Raw genomic sequence first — 19,196 nt, forward strand, 5'->3', positions numbered from 1 at the left:
CAAATAACTGTATAGGCCCTGCTTTCAGTAAGAAATGACTGAAGGAGTAAATCACATAAGACCTAGAATGTTCATAGTTCCCAGGGTTTTAGTTCTATATATAACACCAAAAAATATAAAATGTTATACTGCATATTTTGGTACCTAAGCTTTCTAAATTTCTTATGTATTGAAAAGATTCTGATATGGGAATAGATCAAAGAAGACATAACTCAGTATTGTATGATTTCAGGAACTGGGAGGAGTGATAAATTTGAAATGCTGGACAGCAAGAGTCTTTTGTTAAGTGTCCAAATAGGTTCATTGTAACCTAACAGCAAGGATATTAAACCAGTTAATCCTAAAGAAAATCAACTCTGAATATTCATTGGAAAGACCAATACTGGAACTGAAGCTGCAAGACTTTAGCCACCTGATGCGAAGAGCTCATCTTTGGAAAAGACCTTGATGCTGGGAAAGATTGAGGGCAAGAGAAGAAGGGGGCGACAGAGGATGAGATGGTTGGATGGCATCACCAGCTCAATGGACATGAGTTTGAGCAAACTCCAGGAGATATAGTGAAGGACAGGGAAGCCTGGTATGCTGCAGTGCATGGGGTCACAAAAAGTTGGACATAACTTAGTGACTGAACAATAACAATAGCAACCTAGGCATGGAGGCTCTGTCAAACATACAACCTGGTAAAACTGCTTTTCAGTACTCCTATACGTGGTACATTAGACTTACTCACTGAACCAACTTCTTGGCTAATGTGTGCAACAAATTAGGTCCTATCTGAAGTTCTACTGCCAAGACAGCATCAGACACCTCAGTTCTGTTGACCACAGAAGTCTTTGCAGCACAGACACGTTTGAGAGTGATATTCTCTAAATACAGAAATTGCTTGATGTTACAAGCTCCATGCTGGTTTTGTTTTCTGATCTACATCTTCAGGTTTCATTCTACCTTCTTGCTAGGGCAGCAAACAGTGGAGCTCTTCCAAGACTTGCCATACAGTGAGCATCTGTACAATAACCATATTCTTCATAAAACTTGATTTTCCCAAGACTTAACTGGTCATCAGCAATATGGTTGGATGGTACATTTTCATCAAAAGGACAGTCAGGAACATGGATACCTTCTTTTCCATAAGAGCAGTGCTGCACATTGCTTCACATAATTATTAATACTGTTGTGGTAATCCACATTTCTTCAGTTTCTCCATAATTTTGTTCATAATTTTGGTTGGATTGTGTAATAAGAAAAATCATGTGCTTGTATGTGACTTCTGTGGGAGTTGGACATTTCATGCAAGACATTAATTTAGTAAAAAAATACTTATTAGGGCTGTGAAAGAATTAAATACAGAAATGATGTAAAGTAACTTGAGTTGGAAAATGCTTTGTGGATTCAATTCAGCACTTCTGGGTCCAGGGAACTGCTCTTACTCAGCTTCTTGGTGGAGTGGTAATACATTTCTATAGCTTTCTTGTCCTCATAAAGGTCATGCTGTGCTTGGCAGTAAGCTTCACTCACCTTCAGAAACTCCGTAAATGTGTGATGACAGAAAGGAGTACCTTTATTCATTGAAAACTGTGGCCTAGTCACACAGTGGGTACCACAGTGGCAGCGACACAGGCAGCTGTGGCTGTGCTGCAGGGTGGAGGCAGTGCAGGTGTTGACAGAGGCAGCGGGCGGATGTTGGGTTTTGGAAAAAAGTTGAAATCAGAATGTTCCATTCCCTCAGTATTCGTTGTCAGATTTTATTGTAATTAAAGAAAGATTTTGGGAAGATTTTTGCAGGTTTTTTTTTTTTTTTAAAAGGTGAAAACAGTCTTAAAAATTTGTAACTCTAAAATTAAATGATTTGTTTATTTAAAAGTTTAAAAATGTTTGTATTGAATTTTAAACCATAAATTTCATTGAGCCATGAAAAATGGAAATACTGAGATGAGAGTCATATGAGGGAAGTGTGTGCATGCCTGCTAAGTCGCTTCAGTTATGTCCGACTCTTTGTGACCCCATGGACTGTAGCCCGACAGGCTCCTCTGTCCATGTAATTCTCCAGGCAGGAATACTGGAGTGGGTTGCCATGCCCTTCCTGCCATTCCCTTCCTCCGGAGATCTTCCCAACCCAGGGATCGAACTCGTGTCTCTTATATCTCCTACACTGGCAGGCGGATTCTTTACCAATAGTGCCATCTGGAAGCCCATGAGGAACGTGATGTCCCCTTAATATTTGTTGATGTGAGTATAGAAATTATTAGAGGTTTTGGCTCTGCTCACTATAAGGCAACATATTCCATTCTGCCAAAGATGTAGTAGTAGTGGGTGGAACATATGTGGGCTATGAAATTAAATCTTGTATCTTCTGCTTATCAGTTACGCAGCTTTGGGCAAGTGATCTGCCCTCACTGAATTTCCTTACCTTTAGAATGAAGACAAAAATAGTCTTCACAAGATTGTTGTGATATAGTGAGAATTAAGTATCTGAAAAGACTGCAGCACAGTGCCTATCACACTGTAAACTCAACAGATACTTGTTTCCATCATCCTGTTACTTTACCTTGTTTCCGTTTTCCCATACCTTCTGATCTTATTTTTTCATAATCTTATTCCAATATGGAATCCAAATTTGACAGTTTGGGTAAAATAGTGTTTGTATAGTTTAATATGGAATGGTTAAATCATGTCAGTTAACATCATTCAGTTCACTTCAGTTCAGTCGCTCAGTCGTGTCCAACTCCACGACCCCATGCAATGCAGCACGCCAGGCCTCCCTGTCCATCACCAACTCCTGGAGTTCACTAAAACTCACGTCTATCAAGTCGGTGATGCCATCCAGCCATCTCATCCTCTGTCGTCCCCTTCTCCTCCTGCCCCCAATCCTTCCCAGCATCAGAGTCTTTTCCAATGAGTCAACTCTTCGCATGAGGTGGCCAAAGTACTGGAGTTTCAGCTTCAACATTAGTCCTTCCAATGAACATCCAGGACTGATCTCCTTTAGGATGGACGTTGCAGTCCAAGTGCTTTAAAATTGTTGAATTATTTTTAATTGATATTTACTATTACCTTCTAGTTAATTAGCCTTTCATTTTGTCTGCCATAGTCTCCATTTTATATTTTTCCTCTTTAATTTTTGTCCTAGTTGACTTTTATGATCAAAGTGAAGAACAGAAATGGTGGTAACTCCTCACCATCAGTGTAGTGTGTCTATATTTTATCCTTTATAAAAAATATTTTAAAAAAACTGATAAAACTGATAACTTTAGAAGAAACATAGCCATCCAAGTCTTCTTAATGAATAACTAAACGTATTTCTTAAGAATATCTTTCTTAGTGCTCAGAGAAAATAAGAGGATTTTTAAATTTACTTGCTATTTGTGAAGAGATATGTACCAGAGAAGGCTTATTAATGATGTTTGCAAATATTTTTCTGGCAAAATGTGCAATCTAGGCATTGTGGTTAAGTCCTAGGAAACTGTTTATAGCATTCTAATGAGGTTACATATAGACATTTAAAGAAAGGAAAGCAACGCTTATGAGCAGAAACTCAGAGACTTAAGAGATTTGAGGATCCCCTGTGATCCTCAAATCTCCAGCTGCTGTAATTTTGGCTACTGTCTAGAATAGGATGGTGATATTATTGAAGATAAGTTTAGCCTAGCTCTGGTTGCTAAAGATGCTCTAATTATCTGATTAGTTATATGGATATAGTATGTATAGCAATTTTCAATGAATTGTTTAAAAACACTTTTACCAATATGGTAATCTATTTAAATATCATTTAGTGAAAAAATGTTATTATGGTAGTAGCAGCCTGTTATAAATGAAAAGGTATGCTTTTTGAGGCTCTGTACTCTAATTGTCTAGAGCAGTGAAAATTTTTTATCTATGTAAAATTTATTTTTGCACCCATTGGTTGCTGCTTCCTGACTGGGCCAAGGATGAATGTCAGAGGGGAGGGTAAAGAATGACTGAGCAGCCCTGATGCAGGGCTTACCCGTTCGTTCAGTGGTGTTGTTTAGTCAGGTCGTGTCCAACTCTTCACGACCCCCTGGACTGCAGCTGGCCAGACTCCTCTGTCCAATGGGATTTCCCAGGCAAGAATACTGGAGTGGGTTGCCATTTCCTTCTCCACGGAATCTTCCTGACCCAGGGATCAAACCCACGTCTCCTGCATTGGGAGGCAGGTTCTTTACCACTAAGCCACCAGAGAAGCCCTCCTTTAATGTTAGGCAAATGTAATAATGGGAAATGGGAAAGTATTTGTTTTGAATTGTTTTCCTCTCACACATTTCTAGAATTGGGTTTCATGTCTTGTTTTTGGAGAGGTTTTAAAATTTTATTTTTTTATTGATCTTTAAAATCTGTTTCAGCATGATCATGATTCTGTTAGATCAGACAACAAATAGTGGCAAGGGAAGAAAATACTATCCCTTTACTTATTTATTTATTAATCTGTAAAGGAAAGAAGTTATGCTTCACTAATATTATATATATTTAAAGTAGTGAATACATATGACTAACAGATTAGTAGATACATATATGAGTGTGTCCTCTAATTTTTTTTTTTTTAACTGACAAGAGGAAATGTATGATTTAAACAGTATGAAAACTATGTATATAAGTAAGCACTGTATTTGTTTCAAACCCAGTTTGAACTTTATACAATTTCAGTGCTTCTCTTTTCTTTTGGTTTTATATTGAGAGAAGGCCATGTTACCCTATGCTTGTGTGATGTAGGTTCTGCAGGACCTTAATAAAGTGAGAGAATTGAGTCATAACACATGATAGTATAGGATTTCCAGAGTGTAAGAATATCATATTCTTCTATCAATTGGACATATTTGAGGGATTTTTATCTTAATTTTAATAAGGTAACAAAGCAACTTGCTATCATTATTTATAGGAATGTAGTAGCGTGTCTTCAATGTAGATTTTTTTTTTTTGGTCTTGATTCTAGCAGTGATTGTTTAACACATTCACAGTGAAGACTTAAATAACTGCTGTGATGCTAGCCTGATATTCAGTGAAAAAGACATTTTAAAGAGACAACAAGTTAGATCTTATGATAACTGTTGTTCAAAGACTGTTGGCAAAGACTTAGTTAAATATCAGATCTGATTATTCTGAACAGTAAACAGAGCCTAGAAGTTATGAATTGCATTTTGTGCAAATACTTTTGTGAGCAGATGTTTTCTGTATCATCAAATTATATTGTAGTGTGGAACATCAAAATACAGGAAAAAATTAAATGTAGAACCAGGCCTGAAGTTATCTCTTTCTTCTGTTAAATATATGAGCAATCATTTGAAATGAAGTGAGGTTGCTTAGTTGTGTCTTGACTCTTTGCAACCCCATGGACTGTAGCTTGCCAGGCTCCTCTGTCCATGGGATTTTCCAGGCAAGAATACTTGAGTGGGTTGCCATTTCCTTCTCCAAGGGATCTTCTCGACCCAGGGATTGAACCTGGGTCTCCTGCATTGCAGGCAGACTCTTTACCGAGCCACCAGGGAAGCCAGCAGTCATTTAGTTTTAGTAAAATAGTGTCATCCTTCAAATAGAGCTAGTGTTCTTAGAGTATTATTAGTTTGGTAGATTTGTTAGAATCTAATTTATAATTTTGTGTTTATTTGTAGTTTTATAAACCTAAGAAAGCATATTAAAAAGCAAAGAATGTCACTTTGCTGACAAAGGTCCATATAGTTAAAGCTTTGGTTTTTCCAGTAGTCATGTATAGATGTGAACCTTAAAGAAGGCTGAGTGTCGAAGAATTGATGCTTTTGAACTGTGATGCTGTAGAAGACTCTTGAGAGTCCCTTGGACTACAAGGAGATCAGAGCAGTCAATCCTAAAGGAAATCAGCCCTGAATATAATGAATATTGGAAGGATTGCTGCTGAAGCTGAAGCTCCAATACTTTGGCCACCTGATACGAAGAGCTGACTCACTGGAAAAGACCCTGATGCTGGGAAAGATAGAAGACAAAAGGAGAAGAGTGCAGCAGAGGATGAGATGGTTGGATGGCATCACTGACTCAATGGACATGAATTTGAGCAAACTGTGGGAGATATTGAAGGACAGGGAAGCCTGGTGTGTTGCAGTCCATGAGGTTGCAAAGGCATGACTTAGTGACTGACAATAACAACAGCAAATAATTTTATAAGAAATATAAACCTAAGGAGTTTAGTTTCATTATGTATTTAAGTATCATATATATAAATGGAGGCTTCCCAGGTGGCGCTAGTGGTAAAGAACTCACCTGCCAATGCAGGAGACGTGAGAGCTGAGGGTTCTATCCCTGAGCTGGGAAGATCCCCTGGAGAAGGAAATGGCAACCCACTCCACTATTCTTGCCTGGAGAACTCCATGGACAGAGGAGCCTGGTGGGCTACAGTTCATGGGGTCGCAGAGAGTCAGACACACTTTCATATATAAATGATTTGACACTTGGACCAAATCAGATTTTTTTCCACCAGACAAGAGTTCTGAACATTTCTTAACTTTTAGAAACAATGCATTAGAATATATGGTTGGATTTGTAAACTTTTGAAATTCAGTCTATTTTCTGTCTGGTTTTTCATATATTATCTCCAGATACCATGATTTTTTATGATATATTGATTATGTTAGCATAAGGTTATAGTACTTACAGTGAAGCTCAAAATTATCTATCAGAAAAGTGTTGATTAAGTTTATAATTTTATGCTAAAGTGACTACTTCTTTATGAAATTGACATTTAATTTCAAGGAATGAAATTAACCTTCAACTGAAAACATGGCCTAAAGGAATAATCTTATTTTTATATTGAGATTTATAGGTCAGTTCATTTTTGTTTAATAGTGGTTTTATAACAAAAAAGATATGATTGCTAATAACTTAATATAAATCATTTTAAGTTATTAAAATGAAAAGATATATTTTCCATTTTAAGAGCAATAACTTTAACCATTTTGTGAGAATGAATCAGTAACAGCTGAAGATCTGATCTTTGAATGTGGCAGGGTTGGAACCCTTTCAAAATAGAAAAGCCAGTTTTTAAGAAAAATCACAATGTTTCAGTTCTGAACTTTAGTGTATTTGAAACATGTGCAGAAGAACATTTTCTTCTTGCTGTCTTCTGCCAGACTAATTATGTATGCCACATTAATTTTTCCCTTATGTTTGGGAAGCTCAAATATATGGTAGAATAAAGGATTGCCTGATTCATCTTCACTCGTTTTAATGGTAAGGTCAAGATGAGAAGCATTTAAGAGAGACATTGTAATTTTCTCTCAAAAAAATGTACACAAAGAATGAAAACATTTCATTCACTCAGTGAGTGTTTCTTGAATGTCTGCTATATGCCAGGCTCTATTCCTAAGCCTGAGTGGTACAGCAGTGAAGGACAGAAAAAGCCCCTGCCCTCAGAGAAGTGCTCATATTCTAATAGGGGTGGTGATGGGAAATGATTTCAGATTTGTAAATGACCTGTATAAAAGAAAACATGTAGTGAGAACAGAGTACTTTAGCTGAGATTGGAATGATAGGAAGATTTGGAAGGAAAGAAGTCTAAATTTGGTCAGTAGCCCCTGAATTGGAAAAGGCTTGGCATATTCCTGAACAGTTTGGAGGGAACATAGTGAACATGGGTGTTAGGGGTGAAGTTAGAGACAGAGAGAGAGAGACAGAGACCACATTAAGCCTTGCAGACCATGTAAGGAGTTTCTGTTTTCCTCTGATTATCATGGGGAGTCCTTGAAAGATTTTAAGTGAGAAAGTTTAATGATTTGACTTGTTTAAGGAAGGTCTCTCTGGTGGCTCTAAGGAGAACGAACCATAGGAGATGGGAGTGGAAGCAGGCAGCCAGATGGGAGCTATTCCAGCATCTAGTCCAGCATCATCTAGAGATGATGGTGGCTGATGTCAGGGGGATGGAGTGGAGCCAGTGAAGAATGATCGCACTGGAGATGTGTTCCTGTGGTACAGAGATTGCACTTGCTGATGGATTGTATGTTTTCATACTCAAGCATTTGAGATTCTGAAAAGTAAAATTTTTGGACTATCACAGTTTAACTCTGTAAGTCTTGAGAGTGTCAGATATTACTAAAATTAAAAGCAGTGTTTGGGGAGGACTGCTGCTAAGTCGCTTCAGTCATGTCCGACTCTGTGCAACCCCATAGACAGAAGCCCACCAGGTTCCCCCGTCCCTGGGATTTTCCAGGCAAGAATACTGGAGTGGATTGCCATTTCCTTCTGCAATGCATGAAAGCGAAAAGTGAAAATTAAGTCGCTCAGTGGTGCCCGACTCTTAGCGACCCGGTGGACTGCAGCCTACCAGGCTCCTCCATCCATGGGATTTTCCAGGCAAGAGTACTGGAGTGGGGTGCCATTGCCTTCAGTGTAGCTCTTTCATCTTAGCTTCCTTTTGCTACATTGCATAAAGTATACTGTATTAGAAAAAAAATTAAGTTAGTAACTCCCAGTTCTGTGGATAAGTTCATGCCAGATTGTTCTGATTTCTTTTCTTTAAAACTTACACTACATAGGTACATATTAAAAATTTTTTTTTAATACAAGCACTTTTAAATATGTGCTCAATAATTGTTTTGGGTTATTTTTAATAAAGAATGAAAATAATTGCCACATGATATAAATAAAATATGGGCTTTCCAGGTGGTGCTAGTGATAAAGAACCCTCCTGCCAATACAGGAGACATAAGAGACATGGATTCCATCCCTGGGTCAGGAAGATCCCCTGGGGGGAGGGCATGGCAACCCACTCCAGTATTCCTGCCTGGAGAATCAGTCCCATGGACAGAGGAAACTGGCGGGCTACAGTCCATAGGATTGCAAAGAGCTGGACACTACTGAAGTGACTTAGCATATAAATAAAGTATATCTTTTTAACTTTTTGGTTTTATTGAAATGGTATATTTACTAAAATTTTCTTTTCCTAGCCACATTGTTCTGATGCTTGCAGATGATATGGCATGCAACCCTAGAAATCCTAAACCAGCTACAGTGTATAGTCACAAGAATATGGAACTGAATGTCTATGGAGATGATGTAGAAGTGGATTATAGAAGTTATGAGGTAAAATGTTTAATGTGGCAACATTTTGAAATGTAGCTTTCACTTTTAAGCTCGAACATAGTGGTAGAATAAAATAATCTTATTGTTTTTCTTTAAACTTTGTACGGTTTTCACTGTAGCCTTGACAATCTGCAGTTTCTGGAGTTCATATTAAGGAAACAATATATGAGTAAAAGTATCACAGCATGAAAATTTCATATATGTATCTTGGATAGAACAACTTTATCTTGGCTTCTGTATTATTTTATTGAGGGTTAATGTAGCAGCTTCCTTTTATAGTAAGTGTATTCTTTGTTTTTCATATTTGATCTAAAATTTCAAGTTTTATATTTTCAGTAAATATATTAATTATGGAAATATTAAAATGAGTGATACTACTTAAAGGTAACCACATTTAATATGCCTCTAGTGTTTTTATGCACATATGATTAAAAATATATTAAAAAAATGGCACTGTGCTATATTTTCTGCCTTTGAAACTTTACTTTAAATTTAATAGATTGTATGTTTAACATTTCAAGTCTTTCTTGATGAAGTTTTCCTCAGTAATCCTTCCCCTTTTACTAAGCCTACCAAAAGTAAGACACACTTTCCCATGTTCCCAGACCTGTTTTGAAGAAATTAGTATCTTTTCCCAGGCTGTAAGTCCCTTAAGGACATGTATCTTCTGTGTCTTATACCTAGTGAGTTCTTACAGCCCTCTGAAGGCACTCAGAAATGTTTGTTCAACACTTAAATGTTTGTGAATGTTGGACTTTTTCTGTTTTTTTTTTTTTTTGTCATTGTAAAATGTAGACCAAGTACTTCCCTTCTTTGTTAGCCAACAAGAAGTCCTGTTTAAAAAAACACCATTTTGGTGTCTTCTGGGAAAATGTAAACCAAACAACTTATACATACACCCATAGACACAGATACATAGACACTTACGTACTCACCTAGGGAAGAGTTGAACAAGAAAGCTGGGTTGATTTTCAGCTTTTTAAATTTAGATCTGTGTAATAAAACTTGAAATTAACATTATATTTCCAAGAACTTAAATATCTTTCAAAGCATCCTGGAGATGCAGAAATTCCTGGTTGGAAAATCTGGCTTGCAGTGTTAGGAATTTTTTTACATAATAAAGTTACCTCTAATGAAATTTAAGTAACAAAATGCATTAAGGAATTAAAGATGCATAATTTGGGGGTTATTTATGGATCTATCCTTATGGTTTTATTTTTATGATTTATTAAAGACCTGTCTTTTTGTTGTTGATCTAGAATTGACTAAGTAGTTATATGTATTAATTGCAGTACTTATTGTTGAGTTTGTTTATATTTCTGTATTTTATATCTTCCCAAAGAATTGCCTGTGAAGACAGATTAATAATCTGTTTTCAGTTTTTGGCAATACTTTGTATAGCATTTGAACTTTTAAAGTTTATAATCAGCTTAGTTTTCCCCAAACTAGTTTTTTGTTGGTTTTTAGTATTTTGTAAAGAATGGAAACAAAGTTACTTTGAGGTGTATATTTAAATAAATGTATTTCAATTGACTTATATTTCTCTTTTTAAGTTTTATTTTTAATTTATGCTGAGTAATACATACAGGAAGAAGAAGGAATGTTTTTAAAAGTAGGAAAACAATTGATAGGTTTACTCAAGTTCTATTTCATCTGATTTCTCATTTTTTTCCTCAGGTAACCGTGGAGAATTTTTTACGGGTGTTAACTGGGAGGATTCCATCTAGCACACCTCGGTCAAAACGTCTTCTTTCTGATGATCGGAGCAATATTCTTATTTATATGACAGGTAATTTTCAATTTAGATATTTAATGATAGAATATGCTGACTCTTTTTCAGAAAGGAATTTGTATGGAAAGAAATTATTAAATTATTTAAATTATTTTTGGACAAAATAGTTTGTTATGAAGTTCTCTTTTCTCATAATGTATAACAACTTGAAGTGAAATTTGAAAGCAGTGTATTACTTACCAGCTGATGATAAAACAGGGGTAGAATGATTTTTGGATGTCATACAGCAGGAGAGTGACTCTTACTTAGTGGTTTACTTTTCTTTATCATGGTGCATTTATTTATAACTTTAAAAATTCAGTCAATTTATAAACTTTATAAATTAACCCAGCAGAGTTAATGAAGTCAGGAAACTTCATTTTCGTCTACCTGACATGTACAAGAAATTTGCACTCCTCTGTGGCAAATAGGATGAAGTATAGTCTTGTAGCTTGGCTTTATTTGATGTACTCAACAAAAGGTTTTATTTATATTTCCTCCCTCAGTAGACACAACGCTGTAGCAGGGCACTCACCACTCTAGTTAGACACTTACGTGCAGTGCACAACCCGTAATCATATATGATAGCCCTGAAAAACGGTACCTAAATCTTTAGGTTGTGAGAATGAAATGAATTAATATACACGATGATTAAGAATATTGTGTGGTATATAGTAATCCTCAATAAATAATACCTATTGCCATTTTTTATCATTATATTAGCATAATTACAAGCCTTCCTATTACATAGGCTGGCAAACTTTTTCTGAGTCTGTTGGTACTCTTTCAGGATAACTGCAAGTATGGGAGAAATTCCAGTGTTAAAGATTGAACTGGCAAACCATGGCCCATGGAAGGGCTACCTGTTTATGAAATAAAGTTTTATTAGAACACAGTTGCATCTATTTGTTTTTTGTATTCTCAAAATATATAAATTTGTTTTAAATATTGTCAAAATATATGGCAGAGTCCAGTAGTTGCAGCAGAGACCAAATGCCTCACAAGCCTAAAACATTTACTACTTGGCTGTTTACAGAAAAAGTTTAGGTGCTGATTTAGGTGCTGATTTTCAGGGCTATCATATATGACTTACGGGTTGTGCGCTGCACTAAGTGTCTGACTAGAGTGGTGAGTGCCCTGCTATAGAATTGTGTCTAATGAGGGAAGAAATATTTTTTGTCCCACAAAGGCATATACTAACCACTGTTAAGCTCATAGGACTGCTTATATTCTGAGGGGGCACGGAAATAGATTTTTCTACTTTGATAGGCAGTGGGAAGTACCTTTTAAAATTGGCACAAAGGGCCTATATTGGCATGCTGTGATGGTCTTACTCATACATTTCTTACTTAACAGCTGAGGAAACTGTGGCATAGAAAGGTTACTTGCCTAAGGTAACACAGTCATTAAGTAGTAAAGCTAACGTTTGTATCCAGGCAGAGAGCATGGCTCTCTCATGCATTTTGAATGTCATGATCTTTTGGTCAGCTCTCATAGTACAGTGGCTGATGGTTATAAAAACATAATTTTTTAGGTGAAAACTGCGTTTCCTAGAGTTACAATGTTTCAAGTATACACTGTGAACAGTGCTAGCTTACTAAGGGACTAGTTAGTGTCTTCAACTCCTTTCTCACCAAAAGTGTTTGCCTGGTATTTGAGAAATGTTTATCTATGGAAACTCATTTCTGACATAATAATGGAGCCAGTGAAAAAGTATAAATATGCTTTTATAAAACTGAATGATAAGAAAGCTCTTAAATGTATATCTACTATATTTTACACAGTCTATCATTTATCTGTTTATTTGGTATAGTAGAAAAATTAGTTACTTTTAACCCTAGAATATACAATAACAAGTGATATTAAAATATTGCCATGAATGAAGTGAATGTTAATATCTAGATGTTTGCAGTTTGCATTTAAAAAAAATGTCTGTTTGATCTTTCTGACCCTTTCTATAAGGACATGGTGGAAATGGTTTCTTGAAATTTCAAGATTCTGAAGAAATTACCAACATAGAACTTGCAGATGCTTTTGAACAAATGTGGCAGAAAAGACGGTAATAAATGACTACTTTTCATAAGATAAATTAGTACCTAATTTTTCCATGGTTAGTAGATTTACACATCTTAAGAGATTTAAACTTATTTTTATGTTACTTCTTCTAACTTTAGATTTACGTTTGTTGTTTCTATTGAACTGAATTATATTTTCTTTTTTTAGCAATTACACATTTAGGAGCAGTTTTATTATATTTTACAGAAGTATGAACTGAATTCTTTTTAAAGGAAAAATTTAGATTTCTTAGAGCATGGAAAAAGTTCACCTTATAAGATCTTACCTGTTGTTATTTCTCATCCTTTTTGGAGAAAATAAGATTCCTAGTAACCAAGTGCCCCATTATTTAGGGGGCTTGTGAACATACATTTATTTCTTATCTTGTATTTATTCTTGCTTTTTGCACAGTCTTGAACTCTTCATGTGATAGCAATATATTGTTTCTTCTTTGGAAAAAATGCTGAAATTAGTATTAGTATAAAATTTGTAGCAGCTCACATTAACAATGATATATTATTAGTAATCTGTGGTAAGCACTCTTTTAGTTGAAAGTTGTCATATGGACTTAAGTGAATTTAAATTAGCAGTTGAACATACAGATGACTAATAAGCATGTGAAAAAATCCCCATTACCACTAAATATTAGAGAAATGCAGATCAAAACTACAATAAGATACCACCTCAACACCAATCAGAATGGCCATCATCAAAAAATCTATAAACCATAAATGCTGGAGAGGATGTGGAGAAAAGGGAACCCTCAAAAAAAAAAAAAAAAAAGAAAAGGGAACCCTCTTGCACTGTTGGTGGGAACCTAAATGGATACAGTCATTACGGAGAACAGTATGGAGATTTTGTAAAAACTGGGAACAAAACTACCATTTGACCGATCCCATTACTGGGCATGTACCCTGAGAAAACTACAATTCTAAATTCCTGGGTCGGGATTCCTGGGTTGGGAAGATCTGCCGGAGAAGGGATAGGCTACCTACTCCAGTATTCTTGGGCTTCCCTTGTGGCTCAGCAAAGAATCCGCCTGCAACGTGGGAGACCTGGGTTCAGTCCCTGGGTTGGGAGATTCCTTGGAGAAGGGAAAGGCTATCCACTCCAGTATTCTGGCCTGGAAAATTCCATGGACTGTATAGAGTTGCAAAGAGTCAGATATGACTGAGTGACTTTTACTTACCCCAGTGTTCATTGCAGCACTCTTTACAACAGCCAGGACATGGTAGCAACCTAAATATCCATCAACAAATGAATGGATAAAGAAGCTGTGGTATATATATATATATATATATATATATATACACACACACACACACACATACATACATACAATGGAATATTACTCAGTCATAAAAAGGAACAGATTTGAGTGAGTTCTAGTGAAGTGGATGAACTTAAAGCCTGTTATACAGAATGAAGTAACTCAGAAAGAAAAAAGCAAATATTCTATATTAATACATATATATGGAATCTAGAAAAATGGTACTGATGAATGCAATAGAAATGCAGACATAGAGAATGGATTTGTGGACACAGTGGGGAAGGGGAGGGTGGGACAAATTGAGAGAGTAGACTGAAGCATAAACACTACCATATGTAAAATAGATAACCAGTGGAAATTTGCTCTGTGATGCTGAGAGCTCAACCAGGTACTCTGTGACAACCTAGACGGGTGGGATGGGATGGGAGGTGGGAAGGAGGTTAAAAAGGGAGGGCACATGTGTATACCTATGGCTGATTCGTGTCAATGTAAGGCAGAAACCAATACAACATTGTAAAGCAATTGTCCTCCAATCAAAAATCAATTAAAAAAATAAAGTATCAGTTGAACTGCTTTTAACTTGGTTATGCTCAATACATGCTTATGGTTTACCTTCTAAACATATGGCACAGAGGGGAATAGGATGCTTATGGCACCTTCAAAGTGTTTAAAATATAGGAGAAAAGAGAAATACATACACAGCTATGCTACAAATTAAATATTCAAAATACTGGATTATAAGCATAAGGAGAAAGTATAGAAGTATTGAGACAGCTTTTGCTTGGTACTGATTTTATCTTATTCACTGCTATGTTTATTGAATGTATACTAGGCACTGGCACTGTGTTGCCATGTGGTGGTGTTCTGTTTAATTTTAATGACTCCATGAGGCAGATACGTTATGATTCTCATTCTTACAAGTGTGTAAATTGAGCACAGTTTAAATAACTTGCCAAACTTTGCATGGCTTTTAAGTGCTAGTGCTAGGATTCACATCTAAGTGGTCCTGTCCCAAAGCTTACTCTCTTAATTGTTTTATTGTACTGCCTCTCGTAACCTTTAGATGGTCCTAATTCCCAGAAGTATCCACAGATTTTTGTCTCAGAACAAATGTGTCATATTAGTTGTACCTTCTATCATCTGCTTAGATATCATTAAGATTTCGTGCTTTCTTTTTGGGTGTAGTGTTAGCTGTTTACCTAGATTCAGTATCTGAGAAAATATTATCTGCTTCCTATTTTCACCTTCATCAGTGAAGCAGCTCATTCTAAAATGTAGAGCTGATTATGTTATTCATTCACTTTAAAAAAGCCATTGATGGCTTGTTCAGATTTACAGGGTAAGATCCAAACTTCACACAGGATACTTTATAGATTGGCCCTACCTTGGTGGCTCAGATGGTAAAGAATATGCCTGCAATGCGGGAGACCCAGGTTTGATCCATGGGCCAGGAAGATCCCTTGGGAATGGCAACCTACTCCAGTATTCTTGTCTCGAGAATTCCATGGACAGAGGAGCCTGGCAGGTTACAGTCCTTGGGTTACAAAGAGTTGGACACGATTGAGCAAGTAACACATTACCCTTTTGAAACTAATTTCTCTCCATTTTACCAAATTAATTTTAGATCTGAACTGCACCATACTATTCCTTTACCCCAGACATTGATAGTTTTTATGTTAGGTGCCTTTATTTAGGCTTTTTCTTCTGCTGGAATGTGCTGTTCCTTTCTTTGTTAAAGAACATTCATCTCTCACTGATCTTGCCAGACACATCACCTTTCTGTGACCTGCCTTTCCCTCTGTTTCTTTCTCAGTGCTCTTGGAACATTTTTGACTTTGTTAGACTCTACACTAGTGAGGGCAAGGACTATATTGCATCCCTAGCTTAGTGTCAGGCATGCTGTAGGCCCTCAATAAAATTTGTAATACTCATCATATTCTGATTCAGTTACATGTTTATGTTTCTGTCTTCTAGTTAGATTTTGAGATTTTTGAGTATGGTGACTGTCATATATATGTGTGTGTGTGTGTGTGTTTTTCTAAAACTAGCTCAGTTTCTAGGACTGTGTGAGTGCCAGAGAAGTGCTTTTTGAATTAAACATTTGTTTGGACTCTGAGTTATGTGTCATAGATAAGGGAAGGGAAAAGAGTTTGGGCAGCCACTTTGTGGTACAACCACTGCACTCTGTTGAAGTGGTTTCCCCAGATATGATTTTACCTTTAAATTTTCTAGTATAGATTTATATTGGGAATTCTATTGAAAAATCGCAAATTTTTAGCTGATGAAATGATTAAGATATGAGTTAAACATCTTATGGAAGTATTATAAAATATTAATCAATGTATGATTAACAGCATGATTCATGTCATAGATACTATCACTTTTCTTTCAGCTACAATGAACTACTATTTATTATTGATACTTGTCAAGGAGCATCCATGTATGAGAGATTTTATTCTCCTAACATAATGGCTTTAGCTAGTAGCCAAGTGGGAGAAGATTCACTTTCGGTAGGTACATTTTCTTTTTTCCTGTTTGTAAATGGCATTGTTGTTGAAATATGTAGCTATTTCTGAAATTACTTATGTAGACTTTATATCTTAGGTGGAAATTTTGATTATATTTTAAATATTTTGTTTTAATGATCATATGTCTTATTAGACATGTACTTTTTTTCTTTTGCTTTTTCATAGCATCAACCTGATCCTGCAGTTGGAGTCCATCTTATGGATAGATACACATTTTATGTCTTAGAATTTTTGGAGGAAATTAATCCAGCTAGCCAAACTAATATGAATGACCTTGTAAGTATTTGCTTGATTTGATTATAGCACGATAGCCGTGCTAACCTTTCTCATACTTTTAGGGTACTCTTCCTTACGCTGAATGATGCAAAAGCAGTTTCTAAGAGGGAATTTCTTTGTAATATTGGCCTGGCTCAAGAAACAAGAAAATTCTTAACCATCTAACTTTACATTTCAAGGAACTAGAAAAAGAAGAACAAGGCCCAAAGTTAGTAGAAGGAAAAATAATAAAGATCAAAGCAGAAGTAAGTGAAATAACAGCTAAAAAGGCAATAGAAAAGATTGATGAAACGAAGAGCTGGTTCTTTGAAAAGCTAACAAATTGGCAAATCTTTAGCCAGACAGACTTATTAAGAAAAAAAGAGCCCAAATAAATTCAGAAAAGAAAGAAAGCAATTACAATCAATATCACAGAAACGCAGAAGATCATAAGAGAACATTATGAACAGTTATATGCCAACAAATTAGACAGCCTAAAAGAAATGTATAAATTCCTAGAAACATGCAATCTTCCAAGACTAAATCATGAGGAATTAGAAAATCTGAATAGACCAATTACTAGTAATGAAACTGAATTAGTATTCCCCCCTCTCCCCACAAAAGTCCAGATCTAGGTGGCTTCACAGGTGATTCTGCCAAACATTTAAAGAAATTTAATACCAATCCTTCTCAAATTATTCAAAAAAATGAAAACAAAATTGAAGAATAAAGAACACTTCCAAAGTCACTTTATGAGGCTAGCATCACCCTGACACCAAAACAAAAGAATTGATACTACAAAAAAAGAAAATTACAACCTAATATCCCTGATGACTGCAGGTGCAAAAATCCTCAACAGAGTACTAGTAAACTGAATCCAACAATACTTTGAAAAGGATCATGCAGCATGATCAAGTGGGACTCATTCCAGGGATGCAAGGATGCTTTAACATTCACAAATCAATTATGTGATGCACTGCATTACCAAAATGACTGATAAAAATCATATGATCATTTCAATAGATGCAGAAAAAAATCATCTTACAGAATTCAACATCCATTTATGATAAAAACTCTTAGCAAAGTGGGTGAAGAGAGAATATCCCTCAGTATAATAAAGGCCATATATGAAAGATCCATAGCTAACATACTCAGCAATGAAAAGCTGACAGAAAGCTTTTTCCTCCAAGATCAAGAACAAGACAAGGATCCCCACTCTTGCCACTTTTATTCAATATAGTATTGGAAGTCTTAGCCACAGAAATTAGGCAAGGAAAGAAGTAAAAGGCATCCAAATTGGAAAGAAGTAAAATTGTCACTAATTGCAGGTGACGTTTTATAGAAATCCCTGGAGTCTCTACCAAAATACCATTAGAACTAAAGTTGTAGAATACAAAAATGTTACCATTCAGTAAAGTTGTACGATTAATATACAAAGATTGATTTAATTTCTACACACTAATGAACTATTAGAAAGAGAAATAATTAAGGCAGTCCCCCTTACAATTGCATCAAAAAGAATTAAACACCTAAAGATGAATTTAGCCAAGGAAGTGAAAGACTTGTGTTCTGAATACTCTTAAGTACTAATGAAAGAAATTGATGATGACACAATTAAGGAGAATAAATCCATGATTCTGATTTAGAAGAATTAATATTGTTAAAATATTCCAAAATCCAAAGCAATCTACAGATTTCATGTAGTCCCTATCAAAATACCAAAGGCATTTTTACAAAATAGAATTAGAACAACTAATCCTAAAATTTGTATGGAACCGCAAAAGACCCCACCCTACTAACTAAAGTAACATTGAGAAAAAAGCAAAGTTGGACATGTCACAATCCCTGAATTCAAAAAACTATGCTGCTAAGCTACAGTAGTCAAAACAAGTGTGGTACTGGGAGCCCTCTTATAGTTGCTAGATGGGATGTTGTCTACCCATGATGAATCATCTAATAAAGCCCAATACATTTTTGAATTACTTCATTGAATTTTAGATTTTAACAGGTGGTAGCAATGAGATTTGAAGTGAACTTCTCATGGCTTTCAGGGACAGCAGGAAACACAGGCGTGGCACCCTGTGAACTCTTTTGAGTTCGTTTTCTTTCTTGCTCTTTCCAAGGGCCATTGGCAGGTTCCTTTTGGTTGAGCTCTGTGCTTTGTGTGTTTGAGCTCATGATCTAATTGGCTTTCCACAGTTCAGTATTTTGAGTGGAAAACTAGTCTCTTGATTCTGTCTCCAGATTCCGTATTGGGAAC

The 19,196-nt window shown here is 35.9% G+C and overlaps 1 protein-coding gene across 1 annotated transcript in view; it reads left to right on the forward strand.

Moving 5' to 3' along the window:
* PIGK (phosphatidylinositol glycan anchor biosynthesis class K) overlaps positions 1-19,196 on the forward strand; it is a 136,895-nt gene that overhangs the window by 24,000 nt on the left and 93,699 nt on the right. Inside the window, exons 4-8 of the mRNA NM_001077880.1 lie at positions 8,922-9,057; positions 10,735-10,846; positions 12,791-12,887; positions 16,546-16,663; positions 16,847-16,957. Coding sequence (NP_001071348.1) covers positions 8,922-9,057; positions 10,735-10,846; positions 12,791-12,887; positions 16,546-16,663; positions 16,847-16,957 — 574 coding nt within the window. The remainder of the gene's footprint in view (positions 1-8,921; positions 9,058-10,734; positions 10,847-12,790; positions 12,888-16,545; positions 16,664-16,846; positions 16,958-19,196) is intronic.

The sequence above is a fragment of the Bos taurus genome, chromosome 3, assembly GCF_002263795.3.
Source record: "Bos taurus isolate L1 Dominette 01449 registration number 42190680 breed Hereford chromosome 3, ARS-UCD2.0, whole genome shotgun sequence".
Classification (NCBI taxonomy): Eukaryota; Metazoa; Chordata; class Mammalia; order Artiodactyla; family Bovidae; genus Bos; species Bos taurus.